Consider the following 20,086-nt stretch of genomic DNA (forward strand, 5'->3'; position numbering starts at 1 on the left):
TTAATTAAAGTATTGTATTTCTAATCTTTCTGTACAAAGTAGTTTTACAAAAAATGTCAGGCTCAGGGTGTGTGATCTTCAGAATGAATGAAATGAATAATTATTAATTTATTATTATTTACAAAATCTAAAAACAGCTTATGAACAATTGTTAAAAACAGCTTAACATTACATATTCAGTGGTAAAAGAGTAATTTATAGAATCCTTGCAACAGTTGTTAAGAAACATTAAGCTTAGTAGTAGACACTACAATACATATTGAAAAGTCAGCGTAATTAAAAAAAATGCACACAAAAAATAACAGTGCAAAGGCAATTGTTTCATCTGTAAAAAAGGCAAGTACTATATTTCACATATCTGTTCTCTCTCCCAGGGTGAAGATACTGAAATGGTCTCAATACTTCAAAATTTCCAATTCACAGCTGTCTCTTGTCCTCCTGAGTTAAAGACGTTTGATTTCACCTCTTTTTTTCCATGAAAGCTAAGTTATCTTCATTGTCAATATTTTGAAAACTCAAGCAACAGTATGACTTCAGACTGACTGCAGATATTAGGTGAAGCAAGTGTTCAATGTTAATTAGTGTATTTAAAGAGGAGTTAATAATAACAAAACTCAAGTATCCTTCATGGTATCACTTAGAACTTCAGAAAACAAGCTCACCACAGAAAAGTGCAGGAGTGTAGTCCTTTTTTTTTCCATGAAAACATTTCCATTGTAAGTGCATTTAATGTATAGCTCTAGGCATTAGTGTTAAAAATATCTGAATATATATTTCATTGGACTAGATTAAAATATAAAGAATGAGTTCCTGTGAGGGAGTCAATCTATGATGCAGGAGTCCCAGGTTCGAGCCTGGGTCACCTTACTAGCCAACTGTGAAAGGGATTCCCAGAGCAGCCGAGCACACTTGGCTGATTGCAGGGGTAGATTACTCAGCCAGGGTACTTCTCTCGGGAACAGAGTGACCCCTGTGGTCTCCAGGGTCCTTGCACACTTGCGGTGCTATGGATTAACTCTTGCAGCAGCTCCCTAGCTCATTCCTGGCAATACTGAGGGGGGTTTCAGGAAGCCTCTATACCCTCCACCAAATTCATCCCTCTAGTTCATTCATTAGGATCTAACCGAACTACTGATATAGTATCCGGAACAAGAAGGCTTTGTGTTTTTAGTGGAATCTCTGTCAGGTCTGTGGTAACTGTACTGTATGTAAAACTTAAAAACTTTCCCATAATTTTAAAAGCACCCTTTTCAAGGACTCAAGTGATGAATGTTCTAGAGTAAAATGACTGTCTACTGAGTTTTAAAACCATTAATAAATTGGTGTTAATGTCAAAATTCGATGTCTTGGCACTTAAAGGAAAAAAGTGTCCAAGAATGGTTTAATTAAAAAAAGCTCCCAGACATCTCATAGTTTGAGTAAAACACTTTCTCTTCTTCTAGATGAATATTTTTTTCTGTGTTTCTGCAACATTCATTGGCGACAATTGTGTAGAAGGGTCTGCATCCCGGTACAAAGGATGTCTCAGATGACGCCAGATCACAAGCACAACTCGCACAGTGAAAGTCACACACGCAATTCCAAGCAGAACAGCTGAAAACAAAGAGAAAACCAGTGTTATGGGGAAATGGTTCCTTTCACACCCTAAGAATTAAGGTTTCAAAAACTCTAAACCAAAATGATGTGACTCACTGAAGGAACGAAAACAATAAATAATTAATTGTTACAAGCAAATCTAGCACTATGAGGGACTGAATTCAGGGGAACGTTAAGTAATTCCTACTGGAGATGTTTTTGACTTTTAAACAGTCATTGTTTTTTCTTTTTTCATCTTTTTTCTTTTTTTTTGCTTGGACATTTTGTTTACATAGCCAGCAGGTTTTCTGTACCGTATTTGTTGATTGTGGTTGACACTTAATCAGGTGAAACATTGACCTTTATTAGCTTTTCTCTATCAGAACAACATATCTTCACATGGATAATAAAGAATGCACATTTTTTTCCTTGAATGCTACAGTACCTTCACTCCTCCTCTACTTTTTTAAGTTACCAGTTTAAATCAGCCAACTGGTGATTGCTTGACATATTAGCTTTGGATTAGTCCCACATTTTCCAGCTTTAGAAAATCAGATAAGGAAGTTACTGTATACTGCATATATTTTGGTTTGTGAACTATAAGATGAAAACTGAATGAAACCACTTCTGATTACTCTGTGATATACTATACCCATGCTAATGAAAGAAAAAGTTCAAGCTTTCAAAGAAGACCATTTTAACTTGGGAACAAACAACAGAAGCAGTTCAATAGAAATATTTGTGATGCCTTGATCTATTGTAGGACAGCAATACACTTACAAATTATCTTACAACAATATCAATACCACCTGTGCATCTGAAGCCCATTACAAGCACAATTACTAGAATCTGTACAAGGGAGTCCCAGGAAGTAGGTTTACCACATTAGGACTTTTTCTTAGAGCTGACTTGAAAATACCTCTCACATTCTGACAGGGCTTTATGTTCAGTGTAAGTGCAAGATAACTGCAATACATTTTACAGACAAGCATGTATACTGTACGTCTCTCTCAAGTACTGTAACACACAAACAATTTTTGGATGGCACTTCTTGTTTCACTTTGTTTTGTACTCACTGATGAAAATTCCATTTGAACTTGGTGATTGTGCGTTGAAATTCTTAGTCATATTTCCTGACAAAGCCACAATCACGACAGGGTACACAGTAAGGATGTAGCGCACATGCTTTTCCAGAACAAAGTTTTCCAAAGCAAACCTGTTGCGAAAGAGGAAAAAGAGAAATCGAACAGTCTTTTTTGAGACACAATACATGTAACGCGATGCTCTCATCTTGCACTGAGTAGGTAGGCTATTTTTTCTGAGCTTGTACATTAAACATGCCACTTGAATTTGCCTTGAGTTCCAATTGGTATGTACTGCTTTTACTAATTACATCAAATATTTAATTTTCTTGTCTGACAAAAAGCTAACAAAAGTCTTGTATATACAATAGAAAAGTATAGAAAAGAGTTTATACCAAGCTCAATGATGTTAAAACAAAATAATACACTTTATGCAATTATATCTTTATTTTGATGATGGCACTGCAAAAAGTCCCTGTTACACTGAAAGAGAATCATATCTGGATTTACAGAAATGATGTTATAAACCCAGGGAACAGAGAGAACTATATTTTACAGCTTGGAGAAGATATGACTTCAAGTATAAAATTCAGTTATACAGAATGATGACAGAACCTGTCAAAGTTTCCCTATCAAAACTGCTTCAAGTAAGGGACAGCATGAATTTAGAAGGGTATGTCTTGCTTAACAAACTTCTTTCAAACTATCAAGAGCAGTAATGGATAGAATAATAGATAGAAACAGAACATATGATTTATTAAGGTTTTCTTATAATTATATTCTGATATAATTCCTCATTTAAGATTAGTACCAAAATTGCAGAAGGTAGACATTTCAGGTAATGCATATCAAGAACAGAGAAGACTCTGATGGGACCTGATGCAAGTATTCAAAATCCTCAAAGACATTTGCAAATCAAAAAGTAATAATTTTAAATAAAACAATGTTTTCTTGTAAAAAGGAAACTGTAGCTCAAAAGGAAGGATAAATTCTTCCACTATGAATTTTTGTATTTTATAAGAAGGTGGGATTCCACACATTTTCAGATACATGAAAAACAAATTATGAAGTCAGAAATGAGCACTTACCACACAACTAACTCAATTAAGAGCAACGAAAGAGATACAGTGCCAGCAATGGCTCTGGACACTCCTCCGTTGTACATTAAAACAACAGTAAAGTTCAAAAGTGTGGCTATTGTTGTCCAGGTTGCATACAAAGCCACCCCATTTTGAACCTGCAAAAGACACACATGTATATCATTAAGGGTCAGCATACAATTTACAATCATACGCACACAACATACTGTATCCAGTAACTTTAATCCACTTTCAGGGAATACAACATAATTAAAATCTGCTTTTCAATTTTTACCTGATTTATTTTATCACGCATATACTTTATTACATGTCATGCTTTAGTGACCATTTCCCTATGATAGGTGTGTATAGTAAAAAAAAACTAATAAGAAAATATATGCACTTAATGATGTTTATCAACACTTTTTAGCCACTGTCAGGCTATTAATTTGTATTTGATCACTTTTTTTCAGTAACTTCTCAAGACCATCATTCTTAAAAGTGTTTTAGGAGATGCCTTGATCTAACAAGAAAATAAGAAATAAAATTAACAGTACCAGGACCCTTATGAGCCAGAGATCAGCTCTGTGATATGTGTTCAGCCAGGCACCATACGAATTCAGCCCATGGCAGCAGAAGAAGAGAACGAGGTAGTTAGTGAAAGCGATCAGTGCCAGGAAAATAAGTGCAGGTATCATATGCCTATGAGAAAAAGAAAGACACAGAGGAAAATAAGTTCTTTCTAGCTGTAAATTGTATTTCAGTCTTTAAAAGGAAATATTAAATGCAGGTAAAATACTGTATATTGAAACTTCAGTGACATATTTTCTCCCTTCATTATTCATTAAGTTTATCACTAATAAACCTTGTCTGAGTATGCCATTCAGAGATCCTGAGATGTGCCTGTAGAATGTGCTAGAATCCGTTTCTAGAATCGTACCCCCTCCTTTGCATGAAATGACGAAAGAGTCTGACAGCACAAAAAAATGCTTTCCAGCACATTTCTGTTTGCAAAGGAGATTGGCGCACATGTTACAGACACCCAGATCATTTGGTTTCAGTCAGCAATGCTGTGGCTCAGAGAGAGAGAAGATCTGGCAGTAATGTTGCAACTCAAAGGAGCAAAGACCTTTAATTCACCAATAGGTACCTACACAAAAAGTACTGTCATTAAAGCTACGGGCTACACAACTGCAGAGTTCACATAAACATGGGCAAAAATTCCCGGGTATTATAGAGTGTGGTTGATACAGAATTCAAGGTCTGTGCCTCACAGTGCTGGAGCTCCAGGGAGCTATTTGCGTGGAGTTAGTACACTACAGTATGTTCTCCCTGTGTTTGTGTGGGCTTTCTCCAGGTGCTCCAGTTTCCTCCCATCACAGTCCAGAGCTATACTGGTAGGTTAATTGGCTTCTGAGAAAATTGGCCCTGGTGTGAGTGTGTGTGTTTGTGTCTGTGTGTGCCCTCTGATGGACTGGATAAAGCTGTTAGAAGGATGGATGTCTCACTGGGAGCTGGAAAAGTCATGAAAGGTTTGCTGTGAATGATGAGGTTTAGTTGGCGGTTGAGTACTGATTTGGGGGGAAATTAACACTGACTACCAACAGGAGGTCAGTTTGTTGTTTTTGAAGACAATCATACTGTGCTGTTAAAATTAAGGTGACAAAGAGGGATATAAAGCAATAAACTCTGAACAAAAATAATGTATTTCTGCTTCACACACCTGGGCTGAAAGATAAGGCTGTGGTATTAGCTGGAGCTTGTATTCTCTGCTCATTTTACATGAACTCACTTTACAGTCAATGTAAAATTGTCACTTCACACTATTAACAAAAACAGTTCCTGTACTGTGTACAGTACAGCCTGCAATTTCGCATTTACAGGAGTAAGCTTTTGCACTTTTTATAGTGAGTTATCATTTCAGTAACTGAATTCAACAAAGGCACCTTTAAAACATGTAGTGTGTTATATTACTTACTCCCTGTCCCACAGAAAGAGCCAGGTGATATTCAAACTCATGTTTGCGATCCACGACACATAGAATCCATAGGGCAAGACTGCAGGATCACAGTACATCCAGCCATAAGTATTTCTGAAGAAAGAGTTAATTAGAATTGTTAGAACACTACTACCCTGCTTAACTAATCATTCAAAAAGTTTCAATTTGCCATTGTCTTAAGTCACAGTTTTATTCTGTTACAGAAAGTAAAAATACCAGCCCTAATTCTGATTTGTTCTTTTAGAAGACATCAGATAATACTGTATTACAGTAATAATGCTTACTTTTCATATTGTAATTTGTAGTATTGAAATCTATTTTATCTCCTATGACTCTGAATTCTCTGTGTACCATTGGCCAAATACAATGTTAATTCACAGTGTTTAGAAACTTAAAAGTATGGAAACCAGTTCAAAATGTTGATGTTTTGCATCTTCTTAGCTGTGAAATAATCCTTTAAACCATGGCCTACAATTTCAATTTAATAGGGCCATTTTGTATACTTTTCTTGCATTTTAACTTCTATAAACACATTTTATCAATAATACTGATCTGTTAGATGTTAATAATGTTTCAGTCTCACAGCCCGAGACTGTGGTTTATTTCTTTTAAATGGGTGCATAGTGTACTTCTTTGATCCTGTGACGCCACCTCAATCAATTTATTGCACCACAGAGTGTTACTATAGTACTATAATGTTGGACTGTCACTGTTTTTGAGATGCCCTTCTAAGGAAGGAGGAAGGCGTGTCTCCAACTAATATTTTGTTCATCTTTGCATTGTTACAATCATGTTTAAATTGTGGGTTTGAAAAGAACTGTACTGTACTGTGTCTTTCCTCAGTCCTCAGTTTTCCTTGCAATATGAGGATGGAAGGAAAACAAAAGAGGACATATTCTCAAGAAATCGTATGTGGGATGAACAAGCTGTGCATTTTATTGTTAATTCAGCTATTAATAGAATATGAAAGTTCTTCTCCAGAAAATTACTACGGGAACATTTCAAACTGGACGCTTCTCCCCATTGGTTAAATAGATATAAATGTAAATGAAAAAAAAGGTTTCTTAACCAGTGATTAATTTTCTTGTATACTGAAATTATCCCTTAACAAATCCTACTGAGAGGAATTAATCTGATGAAAACTGAATGTAACTCTAATGGGGGAAGTTATTTTTAGGCATGAGTAATCTTAGAATGATTTCAATGTGAATTTTTAGTAAAATGACCTGTATCTCAAGACTGTTGTTTGAGTGTTAAAGTTGTTTTTCAATCATAAGAACTACTTTAAATATATATTTAATTATTTGGGATCAAAAATGACATGGGCAACATATTTTCCACAACAACCCATGCAACAGTTACCATGGTATTTTCCTGTAACACAGTGGTGTGTTCCATAGGAGACAACACAAGGAAACATGTAACACGTTCAGTGCGAATGGTTCTGGTTACCTCCTACATAGTCCAGTGAAAACATAGATGAGCCAACTGGCTTGCCAAGCGTAAATGACCCCCCAGATGGAGAAAGTCCATCCTGAAGGAGTTATATCTGTGTCATACTTGTTTGATATATTCCCCGTGTTCAGCAAGAAAGGACCTTCAAAACCAGAAATTGGACACAAGATAAATAATTCATTTCACAGTAAAGGTACTCAACAACTCAGGGTAACGGAGGAGAGAAGTCACTTTGGTCACCCTGTCATTTCTGCTTCTTTCTGACATACGCGCAATTTCCTTCTCGAGCAAAATGATTTCTCCTTGGGTAGAAATAATAAAAAAATGTTTTATTTTTATGCTTTAGCTTGTGAGGGCAACATTCTGCCGCTGTCCACCATGAGCATTTGCCTTGTATGTTAATCTCATCTTACCACTTCCTGCCCCTGCCAGGCCATTAAGGGCAATAGTGACTATGAAGATGACCAGCGACAGAAGCATGGCCACAAAGCGCCTGGGGTTGTGCCTGCCCAAAGTCATCTTCTTGCAATCCTTGGGGGAAAAAAAATAACATGTTTAGCGATATTAACAGTAAAGCACAAGCACTTAACAGTAAAGCACTAGCACAGTAAAGCAAAGCACAAGCACAAGCACAAGCACAGGGCGGAGCAGTGGCTCTGTGGCTAAGGATCTACACCTGTGGCTGGAAGGTTACCGGTTCAAATCCTTCAGCCACCAGAGGAATCCTACTCCGTTGGGCCCCTGAGCAAGGCCCTTAACCCCAACTGCTTCAGGGGGGCCGTATAAATGGCTGACCCTGCGCTCTGACCCCAAGCTTCTCTCCCTGTCTGTGTGTCTCATGGAGAGCAAGCTGGGGTATGTGAAAAGACAAATTCCTAATGCAAGAAATTGTATATGGCCAATAAAGTGATCTTATCTTACTTACAATTTTAAAGTTCAAGAACCAAAGGATGTGCCTCAACATAAGTAGAGCTGATATCAAAGGAAATAAATCAAATGGGACAAGGTTATTGCTTCCATCCGTTTTCTAACTGCTTTATCCAGAACAGGGCCGCGGGGGAGTCGAACCCTAACCTGCCCAGCAATGGGCTCAAGGCAGGGTATGCCCTGGATGGGACACCAGTCCATAGGCCGGGCACTCACACACAGATACCAACAAGCACACACTCACTCCGGGTTCAGTTTTTTTCGGAAGCCAGTTAACCCAGTAGTACAGTATGTGTTCAGATTGTGGATGGAAACCGGGAGCACCCAGAGGAAACCATGTGAGCTTCCCAGATAGCATGCTGACAGCATGGTAACACGGCTTGCTAGTAGTAACTGACTGACAATTTATGTAACTTAAATGTGCATCTGTGATTCAAAACATACTATACTTCTTTCTTTGAGATCATCCCAACTGGCTGTAAGTACTGTAATTCTCCAACTGCCTGGACACAAGTCATGTGAAATAGCCAGGCAATTGGCAAAGTGCCTGGGTATTTCCATAGGTGCCCCACTGCAGCCTCTGATTATGTATAGCTTATTAACCTGAAATAATTATTAGATCAACCTTGCAATGCATGATATGTGAACACAGATAAAAGTGGATATGTACTATAATACAAATTCTGCATTACAGATCAATAGCATTTGTCTAAAATGAAATGCGGTGGTATTTGTCTAAAAATAATGTCATTGTCATGGGAAGAACCACACCATGCCGGGGCCTATACACTGCAGACCCAGGCCAAGGGTAGTCAACGGTAACATCAGAATTGCTGTATACAGTATGCTGTTGCAAGTCTTTGCTCCAGCTAGTCGTCGAGTATTGAAGTGATCCGTAGCACCCGCCTTAAATAAGCAGTTAAAGATGAATTCTGCGCCTAACATACTGGAAGAGTCAAAGTCCTGGAACAGTGTGGGACCATAGTCCAGGTGCCAAGGTTGACCATCACTGTTATCAGCAGTGCTACTGTGGTAGAGTTTGAATACAGCATGTGGTGAGCACCACAGCAGCTCTGGGGAAGGAGAAATCTCACAGGACTATACCTTAGGCATCAATGTCTCAGCAAATGAAAGCTAGCGTATAGGTATATCACGTTAGATGTAGTTTTATTTCTTAACTACATTATTATAGGCCTGAACTGCTGAGGACTGCTCCACGATCTCACACCTGTTCTCTTACACCTAAGCACACTTCCTCACTTCTCTCGCCCTATAAAAGGCGGAATAGCTGCAATGTTATTCTTGTTCTTGAATTTGTAACCTTAAATTTATGTCAGTAAAGTAAAAGCGTATTAGTGCACAGATCGTGCATTTTCCACTTTGGTGTTGTGAATGGGGGTGGGGGATGGAACGGGTTCAGATGCAAGCCTACAGTAAGTGAAAATAAAGACTCCTTTTGTGTACCAAAACAAAGAGGTTTGCACGAATCTGTGAGCCGTTCTTTCGCCCTTGTAATATTGCAAAAATTGCAATTTAAGATCGCTGTGCGTTTTGTAAATTATTCTGAATTCTAAAATTACTTAACAACACTTCGGTCAGTTACGTATTGTAGACAGCATACAATACAGTTTAACCATGCCTGTAAAACTCAAAATGAAAAAACAACCCCTGTGTTTTATCATATCCCCTGCATAATTTCAAAGCAAACACCAGACAATTACTTTTAAATGTAAAATAGCCCATAAATCTCTGTAGCCAGGACCAGAGTTTGACACTAATGCTACAGTTTACAGTAGATCAGTCTTCTCTGACATTTGTGACCCACACTTCCTGCTTGTAACCACGCATAACATGCACACGTCAGTCTCCAAACACTGATCTGTTTTTTACTCCAGGCAACCAAAAAAGTAAATCCAGCATTACTTACTCTGAGTGGTAAGCGGAAGATGGACAAAGAGGAAAAATAAAGAAAATGCAATTACTTTCTGCCTTGTCGCTTTTTTCTTTGTCTCTATGTCGCCAGATACATCAATTAGGCTGAGTGCACCAGTATTTATTCTTCCACTGAGTTGTGTAACAGTTTTTTTTCCTTACATAACAAAAGGGGATGGGGAGGCGCTTGTCAGTGTTACACAAATATTTTAGTATCGCACGTGTCACTTTCATACGCATTATGAAAACACTAGACATTTAAAATCTTTGAAATCTATTGGGAATTAATAATTTATTTTGTGGGTTAATTACTGAGATTGTTCATTTAAAGGCATTGTTAGAAACCATGCTTTGCATTTTTGGAAAATGCTTTTGAAACACGCACCATTATTGTACTGAATAAGATCCACTGACTTATCATAAATACTGTATACACAAATTATACTGTATGCTTGAGATACCATTATCACATTGTTATTCGTATCTTTAGTAAAGACTGCAACATCAGCTAAATGATAGGTAGACTACGAACGTGAAGCCTACAGTCGTAAAATATTTAGTATTAAATCTGGTGTTTTAGACAGTTTTCTCTTGGATTTCCAGTTATATCAAGGATTCCCCACCTTTTCCCATTTTCAAGAAAACTCTCCAGGGTGAGAATCTGTGGGGACTCCTAGTTTAAAAACGCTGATGTGTATTAAACTAGTGTCTGTCAGTCTATTAATCTTTATGCAATTGACTTGAAGAGGCATAAATAACACCTCAGTTTTGAACTTCATCCAGAGAACCACGTTTCAATGATTAACTACATCAGGGCTTGTTATATGACCCCGCCCGAGTAACACCATTTTGTAAATCAATGTCTTACAGACAAATTCCACGCACTGTAATATTCCTCAGGTGGGTAATACACGTGTCCCTTATCACACTGTCAAAAAACGCATTTTTATGCTAGCCCTTTCTTATTACTTTGAGATGTAACGTTCAATTTTGTTTTCGCATTGTTGTTTTTTTCATTCAGAAATTGTTCCTGAGCATTGTCATTTTCCGTATTGTTATGCGATAATGTGCATGGAAAAGGATTAAATTTATCAGACATTTAAAGATGATATTCAGATCACCACCAGCATAAAGCCTCAAAGCAAAATTTAAGTGAAATAAGTGTAATGTGTAATAATTAATGTGTAATAAGTGAGAAATCAGGTACTGTATAGCAAAAACTGCAGGACCCATTGGATCAAGGATGACTCAGCAATCTGTGGTCTTCATTTTTGTCCTGGTTATTGTCATCGACACAATATTCTTAAATTTAACTTACCCAAACAGCATTATTTTAAATAGCACACAAATCCTATTTTTCTGAAACAGAAGCCTTTATAAATTGATTCTTAGAAAACATAGACAAAAAAAAACAATCCTTTGGATTTAATGCCTATACATACAGTAGTATGTACATAACTCATTACATAGAAATGTACATTAAGTATTAGAAATTCATATAGTAAGAAGCAAAAGCATAAAGTCTACAACATTGAATTAATGCAATGCAGCATCATTCTAACTCAACACTATGTTTCACATCAACAGAAGGTGCTTCAATGTCTTCTTGGAAAAAATAAATATGTCCTCTGGAAAATAATTGTAGTGCAGATTCATTTGTTTATTGATTGATGAATACAGAAGGAAAGTCCATTATTACGTGTTCCTCAAGGTTTTCAATTCTGATCAAGTGTCCCAGGCTTCGGGGATGGTCAAACAGACGTTGTACTTTCTGCAACTACTGCCTCTGAATAGCTGTTCTTGGCCTCTCCTGTTGGGATGTCTGGTCTTCGACGGGCAGGAAGTTAACTTCTTCAAAGTCTACCGATGATGATTCTTTATCGAGAACCGGCTTGGCTGGACAAACAACAGCAGTTTGCTTTCTGTTTCTCTGCCTCCCACATTCTCTCTGGCAAAAGACGTTTGAAAGCTGATGCACAAAGTTGCAAATGTCCCCAATTCTTTGCAGTTCCAGACCGCATTCCAGCAGACTGTCCTGTTCTGAAAGAATCCGAAAACCCCAAAGTAAGATGAATGACACAAATTACCACTGTGAGCCCAGCAAGAAACACCACTGAGTATAGAAACAGGTTTTTTTTTTAAAAAAAAAAAACAAGACAGTGCGCTTTCACTTCACAAATTTTACAGGCATGTTATTTCAAAATGCCGTCAGCGTACTGCGTGATGCTATTTTCTTCAGAGACCTGACACTGGAGTTTTAGGGAACACACCTGCTGAAAGTATTTAGCATTTTCTGTACAATTCATTTTATAGTAACAAGAGCCAGACACTTGGTGCTTGTTCCTAGAAATAATGCATTCATATAATGGAAAAAAATAATTCTCTGCTGATTTCAGAAAAATGTAATAGAGCTGAAACAAATGAACTGATGTAGGTATGTAAATTTCACAGCTGTGCTGCCCTTGCAAATTTAATTCTATCCAGCTAGGTTTAGTGTGCTGCCTCTGCAGCTCTTTGTAAAACTGTTGTCTGGGCATGTGAAAAACAGAAGTGCAGCTTCAGAAAACAGATCACTGGCAAATAGAAACAATAGATCCGAGTCATACAGCAATCCCAAAGAGGCTCTTGTGGTAATTTGCAGGAAAAGAAAGCAGTTTTCTCGGAAAAAAAAAATGAATTTGAAATTATTAGATTATTAAACAGTTTACAAATGCGTGTGAAACCTGTTAGCATTACAATATATTTAATGATGGCTCAAAGGCTAATGTATTCTGTTTAAACATAAACCCTGTTCTGGAGGATGTTAGACTTACATTAATGTTTATGGGGCTAATAATAATAATGGAGTTTGCATCATACTGATAATTAAATACCCAGTCTTAGGTTGTCCAACAAAATGACAAAACTAGCCAACAGAAGATTGAATAAAGTTACACATTATTTTTTTTGAAAATCCTAATTTGTTTTTAAAGAAATACGATCTCAAAACTTTTAGTCAGTTTAAGGTGTTTTGTGTTCACATACTGTAGGACTCATGAGAAAAACCTACCTTTTGATGCCATAGAATTTTTCTCCATTGTTTTTTTTTTTTACAGGAGGCAGCTCCTAGTTTTGGGACAATCTGGGAATGGAGTAACTGTATATAAAGCCCAATTAAAGCCGGAAACCACACTGGTTTCACAACATGTCAGAACATAAACTAGCTCTGCTCTTTTGTGGAAACATCCCTGTTCACTGAAGAAAGTCATCCTGTGGCCAGGAACACAGAAGAACATGTATGGACTTGTTAATGTGATCACAAGTTGCTGATATGGGGGGCTGATAGATCCCGTGAAACTCTCTTGACTGCTACATGTGCAAAGCGTCTTTGAATTGAAAATCTTAATTGATTATTTCAAAATTAATGTAAAGCATTGACCTTATTGAAAGTAAAACTCAGAGTAATTATTTCAAACAGGTTACATTTAAAAAAAACATGATCCCATTAGGGTACAATGCTGGTCACATTACAATATATTATGTTTAGATAAAAGAAGAGACTGATTTCACAGATTCTGATTAGACCTATCCCTAGTATTAATTAGTTCAGATGGGTAGTCAAGATCAGAGCCAGTCAGTAGTCTATCAAACCGCTATTAGCAGTGTGAATTCCTTGATGTGTTGTCTTTTTTTTCATAAGGTCATAAACCAAAAGCTATTCAAGTAGGAGACATCATTGTCTTTATTTGGATGACACCCAATGGTCAAGTATTCAAAGCAGCATTTTACGTGGCTATTGAAAGGTTAGTGTTTTGTAACAGGTTTTGCATGGGGAAAACATGTTTGACATCAATTCTAAAATGTATAGAAATGTGTGCTTTGTGGAAAAATGCTTATTAGAAGACGTGCCTGGAAGTTGTCATTAGGTTTTTGTCTTGTGGGTGCTCAAGCTGTCCACACACAGCTTAGGTATTAACGAGCAAATCAAGCAAAAGGTTGTATGTGGATCCGGAGAAGTCTTGCCATCTTGGGAGACTTGGGACTTAGTACTGATGGTTGGCCAGTTACAATCTATACCCCTGACTGTGCATCATGCTCTAAATACTCTACACAAGATATACAACACCAGTCTCGAAGAGGCAGTTTCTTTCCTCCTGAGTCCTTCATTACCTAATTGACCTCATGGTTTACTGAATTGAACAAGTCAGACGCTTTTCTTGCTCTTAGGAAGCTGGAGATTTAAAGAGACTCAGGAAAACAGCTGGCAGAAGCCTTGAGGACGAGATCTCTGCTCCCCCAGTTTGAACCTAAAGGTAAATTGTGAGTCAAACAAATCTGGGAATCACCATATGTAAGTGAATAGCAGACTAAGCTAAACTGGACATAAGGGAAAAGTGAAGTAGTTGATGAACCACATAAATAAGACTTTCAGCAGAACAGAAATTATATTCAACCCCGGAATTGTAATTGTTTATTGATGAGTACAAACTCTTAGGTGTCTTACCACCTACAAAAGCAGATTTGATCCAGCATAAAAAAAAAACATTTAAAGTAATTCCAATTTCACATGAGGCATGCACAGTTTGGTATCCTTGTCTAAGTTGGAGCTTGCTTCTGGAGAATACATTTAAAAAGACAATTCAACTACCTCAATTCAAACACCTTCTATCACCCATTAACAGTCTTCATGGTTGAGTTATTGCTTGAAAGTCACTTCCAGACTGGAGAGTTTAAGGAGACAAGTGTATTTTTTTCTGAAATCATTCAAATCGTTATAATTGGACAAACAAACGTTTCAATTAATAAGGAGACGTATTAGAGTAACTTTATGCACTTGCAGTAGGTTAAGTTGCCATACTAAAGGGGATGAATACTTGTGCAATCAATACATTTTGGTTTTAGAATTTTTTTCTGACGTTTGGCTTCTTTCACACATAAAAGTTTGAGAATTTTAGTTTTGATTAAAATATTCACTTTAAAAAATGTGCATACATCATTTGTAATGCAACAAAAAAGAATATCACAGGATGGGGGTGAATACTTTTGCAAGACACTGTATTCACAAAACTTCAAGAGACGTGCAATGTAACTACTACTGTATGTGTATGGTTCATTGATCGCTTTTATGACAACAGTTTCGTAAGGTACAGCAGAGTAGGTAGTCTATATTTATTAGAGATATTGTAATAGAAAGATTAAAAATATAAATCTAAGGCGTGACATCACTATTTTAAATCAGATTTAAAAATGATAATATTGATTGCAAAAATACGCACGTACTTTAAGCATTTACAAGACAGGGAATTTAAACTCATAAAGCTGGTGTCTTCGCTCCCACTATTTCGACGTTTTAAAAGCTTGTTTGTCTCTGTTTCCTTAGTAGCAAATGTCTAGTTTTGTTGTGACTAGAGGACATCAAGTGCAGAGAAGGTAATCCTTTCAACACGTTTTTGTAAAATCACACGCAGGAACATTTCACGGAACTTTTAGTTGCATAAAGAATCCACGAAATGTTATTAAAACGCAGAAACTCTCGTCATTTAGCGCCAACAAGCAATGACTCTGAATTTAGGGGCAGAGAGAAATTTTTCATTTTGGACTGCGTTGCTGTTGAAAGCATTGCCCGGGACTACAACAGATCTCTACCCAGACTGGGCTCGGTTATTCCGCCTTACAATGCCCAAGACGACAAAAACGCGAAAGGCTACTTCAGAACAAAACCCGTTCCGCCTTTGCTCCAACAAACCGGCCAGGTAAGGATGTGTAGTATTTCCTTTTGGAATTGCATTACGTGAGACACATTATAAATAATGTTTATGCACTTTTGTAATGTACTGCAAATGTAATGTAATGCACATACAAATAATGTTAACGTACAGAGTTGTCTATCCTAGCTCTGTTTGGAATGTTATAACAATAACAGACGTATTGTTATGGGTACATGTTAGTAAATGTTTTTTGTATAATATTTACATTGTATACTCAGTTTCAGTGAAAGAACCTTTATATTTTTTATGATTATTATTTGAAGAGTGTGCAAATTAATGGGAAACACATTGTACATATTTTTATTATTATATTGGAACATCAGGGAGGCCTAGAAATAGGTAAAGTGCCGGGATAAAAGTAAAATTGATTATTATATATTATATTATGTCATATCCAAACCTCAGAGACAAGCGGAATCCAAACATCTCGTCTCTGGATCTGTTTTAGGCAAGAGGCGGAACTTCAGTCCTCGGGCCTCTAGCTGATCGCTTCGCCAAAGAAAGCGCTGCGGCTCTTTACCTGTCGAGAAGAAACAGCTCCGCCGGAGCAGGTAACAGGGCTGTACAGTGTACTGAGCAAATCCAGGGACTTGCTTTAAACAAACCTGAGAATTTTAAAGCGTCACAGTGGAAATGTATATTCCTCTGCATTTTTAGTTGCGCGGTTTTAAAGTAATACGCGCTTTTAGCGATCAAAATACTTTTTACAAATGTGAATTTGGTTGCATTGAGTGTGGCTTCATTGTAACATTTTGTGCTGCTGGTTTGCAATGATGCGCATCGGGCTAGAATTATTTTAAGGAAAAGCTGCAACAGTGTCAACGAGCTCGATCATCAGATTTGATTGTATTTCGAATCCTAATTGTGATCAGTTCCGCGATTTTGTTTCATTCTAAATACCGTCGATACAATGTATTTAGGCTAAAACTACTCAATTTCAGTAAACTGTGACCCCATGTTTCAGGTACCATAAATATACAATTTCTTGAGTTAGCACCATCCTTTTGAAAATATCCAATTGGCTCAGAAGACATGGAGTGCATTGTGTTGAATTCTGCAATACATCATACCCCGACGTTTACAGTAGATACTGTACCGTATACCCTGAAATATTGCATAGCTATAGGATACTGCAGTAATCAAATGTATCCTGCTGCATTGGAAATTAATTTACATTCCTATAATTCCAATTTACTTTAGGATCCCACATAATGTTTGCTTAGAAAGTAAATTTTGAACTATCTTGTATGTTTTTTACTATCTCCTTACTAGATGTATGTCCTCTTTAGAATATTGAGGAAAGTAACAATTTTAACCTTTGAACTTTAGTATTTGTGAGTATATTGGTAATTTATGTATGCGCAGAATGTCAAATACAGTACTTTTGTGTTTGTTTCATGGCTTTGTGGCTCCTAGCAACACATTTGAGCAAAGCAGATTTGAGCAAATGCCTTGAAACGCTTACTTGGCACCTTCAATTATTGTTTTTCTGATATAATATACACGGTGTCTTGCAAAAGTATTCACCAATTTTCCAGGGATGTCCCGTTTTGTCTAATTGCAAATAATGAAAACAGATTTTTAATCTGGTTGAATCTTAACTTGAATTTCACTACTACTGTACTGCAATCTTAAAATCATTAAGAAGGCTGGAATTTGGAATGTTTGTATGACCTACTATTATTGTTCGAATGGGGTGATAAAATGTTGAAACTTCTTCAATATTTAAAGTGTGTGGCTAACTGCTGCTTATGACCCCAAGAACAAGATCCTTCCAGAAACAGTTCCAGAAATTAGAGGAATTTCCACTTTTCATGTAAACAAAGCTCTCAGTACATTAATGTCACCAATTATTAGGCTGTGCCGAGGGTAATGTTATCCTTAGCCACTAACTTAGGACATCCATGAAACATGAAACATAGGCTTTTAAGAGCAGCTGTTGGAGATTACAGACCTACAGGAATGATGCTTGATTTTAAAATAAATCCTGTGATCTTCTTTCAGGTTATTCTTCAGAACAGGTGGGAGGACATGGCAAGTTTCTGACTGCTGTCAGGCCTGTGTTCGGTTACAATGGCCTCTATGGATTCAGGAGAAACACGCCTAGTCTCCGCAGACTCCCATCAGCCTTTGGTGTGACTACCCTGTACCCTCTACATTAGTAAAATGCTTGATCGGCAAAACACAAAGTTGTGTTGACAAGACTATCTTATTTTCCAAACAAAGTGGATCTTTAAAGACAGGGACTCTTAAATAAGCACTTCAGAAGTTATCTCCAAACATTTACTGATTGTTTCCGTAAAGATTTAATGTGAAGTGTGTTGTGGGAAATTCTTCATCAGAGGAGCAGGACACAGTCTTGTGCAGGTTCAGTTTTATTGAGCTCAATAAGGACAGCAACGCGCACTGGGTCTGCCCCGCAGAACAGACACAATTCAAGGGGTTCCCAGTGCTTCTATAGAGTCAGAAATACATTTTTCTCACAATCTGAGTGCTTGTCCTGCTCTTTGGTATGTAATTACTTCTTGTCCTGCTCTGTCCTGCTCCAGGTTCTGTCCTTTGATATGCAGCAGACATTGATTTGCTGTTTCCTGTTTATTGTATGTTTGTGGGTGTTGGTCCTGTCTTTTGTTATGTAGCGTTAAGTTGCTGGGGCTGCTAAAGTAAGTCAGCTTTACTCCATCTTAGCAGAACTTTTGTTGAAGACTGTCAAGGTTTCTGAAAGTGGTGAGCTGTTGGACTCCTGTGCAAAGCCGTGAGGAAGGGAGTTCGAGCAAAAGTAAATCCAATATTCCAAATCCAAGTCGTTAGGCAAGAGTGAAGTCAAAAGTCGGAGAACCAGGTCGGGTAGTGAAAGGAGTCAGGTCAAAAATAGTAGCGCGCACAAGAGGAAGCTGTGGAAGACTTCTCAATAGTGAGCGTAGGTAAGCCGGTGAAGAGTGTTTACATATTGAAGCGAGAGAGACGTGGTTGGATAATTGGTTCCTGGATGAGCGTGTGTGGAATCTAGTACGCGTGGGAATGTCAGGGCGTTTACAAGAGAAGGTACGAATATTGCCGAAGGCTAAGTTAAGACCCCAGAAACACCTTCCAGAATGTGGTTAAGTGGTAACATTGCAGTGCTGGAGATGTGAGATATTTACATGTCACACTTCAAAGTGTTCAATGGGATCCCTTCATTTGATTACTGAAATAATGGTGAATACTTTCAGAACTCAAGGTGAACCTAGTACATAAAACCATATCCTCAATTAAACATGTATATAAAGTTGAAATGGGAGACAGGGCTTGTAGTTATGGTACTCTGGCTGTGGTCTTGGAGAGCAATAGGTTTATTAACTTTATTAGTGAAGATGTGACATTTAGCAGACATTTATAAATCTTTAAAAAAATGGGGCTTTCCATAAACAGGGTAGCAGGCCACTGAAATAGATGAGAATTCACACAAAGTATTTGTCAGATGTTCAGGTATGCTGATGAAATGTACAAATATGAAATGAAATAGAGAACAAAATATAGCTAATCTTTGTTCTATTTTTTGTTTGGCCTTATTTAAACTTGTTATTTCTAACACTAGCACAATAAATTAATACAGCCTGGACGAGACTGAGGAGATGTGATTCCATCTCTGATAGCGCTGATGCCTCATAATGCTTGGTCCTGGGTTTAATTCCTGAGAGGGGTGACTCCTCTGTAGACTTTCATGACCTGACTACTTGGTCATTAAATATCCCATAGAGGGGATTTAGGTGGTGGAATTTGAATGTGTTCAAGACTGTGCCCTGCCCTCGGTCTCCAAGAAGGAATTTTGACAACTGTCTGGTCCTTTTGGGAAAGTATTTGTACCCCCACACTAACTTGAGCACCTGAGATTGAACAACTGTCTCCCAGCTGCCTGTCTCTTGCCTTGTAGCAGGGTCATGCGTCTCCCCATTGGGCAGAAACTGTGGTGGCCTGATCTATGGAGGGACTGCAGTAGCAACTGACTTACCACTAGAAGCCGCCAAAGAACCTTTAACAGTTACTGATTCACAAGGATTATTAATTACCTTGCTTCTAAATGACTCACAAAGTGATATAATTGGAAAACAGTTTCATCAGCTTCTAAATTCCCATTTACTGATGTAATTAACCAAGTCAAGATATTGTTTTCAGACAGTGGGATTGAAAGCTAATATAAAATGTGAAGAATTGTAGCCAACATTTCCCTTGAAATATTATATTGATGGAAGAAGTACACAGTAAGTTGTAAATTAAAATATCCTTTGTGTTTATCCTCACATTTGCAAT

At 37.4% G+C, this 20,086-nt stretch overlaps 2 protein-coding genes across 2 annotated transcripts; one reads left to right on the top strand and one right to left on the bottom strand.

Moving 5' to 3' along the window:
• Positions 1-10,181, bottom strand: LOC102694756 (uncharacterized). Its single transcript, XM_006634409.3, has 8 exons — positions 10,045-10,181; positions 7,604-7,721; positions 7,188-7,332; positions 5,715-5,828; positions 4,294-4,438; positions 3,746-3,894; positions 2,652-2,791; positions 1-1,593 (listed from the first exon to the last, which is right to left on the bottom strand). Exons 2-8 carry the CDS (start codon positions 7,707-7,709, stop codon positions 1,439-1,441), a joined length of 954 nt encoding a protein of 317 aa, XP_006634472.2. The 5' UTR covers positions 7,710-7,721; positions 10,045-10,181; the 3' UTR covers positions 1-1,438.
• A 5,232-nt stretch (positions 10,182-15,413) lies between these two features.
• Positions 15,414-17,985, top strand: LOC102694555 (sperm microtubule associated protein 1). Its single transcript, XM_006634408.3, has 3 exons — positions 15,414-15,781; positions 16,245-16,347; positions 17,801-17,985. The coding sequence occupies exons 1-3, from the start codon at positions 15,539-15,541 to the stop codon at positions 17,956-17,958; spliced, it is 504 nt and encodes a 167-aa protein (XP_006634471.1). The 5' UTR covers positions 15,414-15,538; the 3' UTR covers positions 17,959-17,985.
• Positions 17,986-20,086: the final 2,101 nt, after the last annotated feature.

Source organism: Lepisosteus oculatus, chromosome 6, assembly GCF_040954835.1.
Source record: "Lepisosteus oculatus isolate fLepOcu1 chromosome 6, fLepOcu1.hap2, whole genome shotgun sequence".
Taxonomy (NCBI): Eukaryota; Metazoa; Chordata; class Actinopteri; order Semionotiformes; family Lepisosteidae; genus Lepisosteus; species Lepisosteus oculatus.

What these genes read in the sequence shown, in the direction of transcription:
- LOC102694756 (XM_006634409.3), bottom strand. Translation starts at nt 7,709, where the DNA reads ATGACTTTGGGCAGGCACAACCCCAGGCGCTTTGTGGCCATGCTTCTG. An exon ending in TTAATTGAGTTAGTTGTGTG is followed by an intron (nt 2,792 to 3,745) that starts GTAAGTGCTCAT and finishes CTTTCGCAACAG; the next exon opens with GTTTGCTTTGGAAAACTTTG. An exon ending in TTCAAATGGAATTTTCATCA is followed by an intron (nt 1,594 to 2,651) that starts GTGAGTACAAAA and finishes CTTTGTTTTCAG; the next exon opens with CTGTTCTGCTTGGAATTGCG.
- LOC102694555 (XM_006634408.3), top strand. Translation starts at nt 15,539, where the DNA reads ATGTTATTAAAACGCAGAAACTCTCGTCATTTAGCGCCAACAAGCAAT. An exon ending in TGCTCCAACAAACCGGCCAG is followed by an intron (nt 15,782 to 16,244) that starts GTAAGGATGTGT and finishes GATCTGTTTTAG; the next exon opens with GCAAGAGGCGGAACTTCAGT. An exon ending in AAACAGCTCCGCCGGAGCAG is followed by an intron (nt 16,348 to 17,800) that starts GTAACAGGGCTG and finishes ATCTTCTTTCAG; the next exon opens with GTTATTCTTCAGAACAGGTG.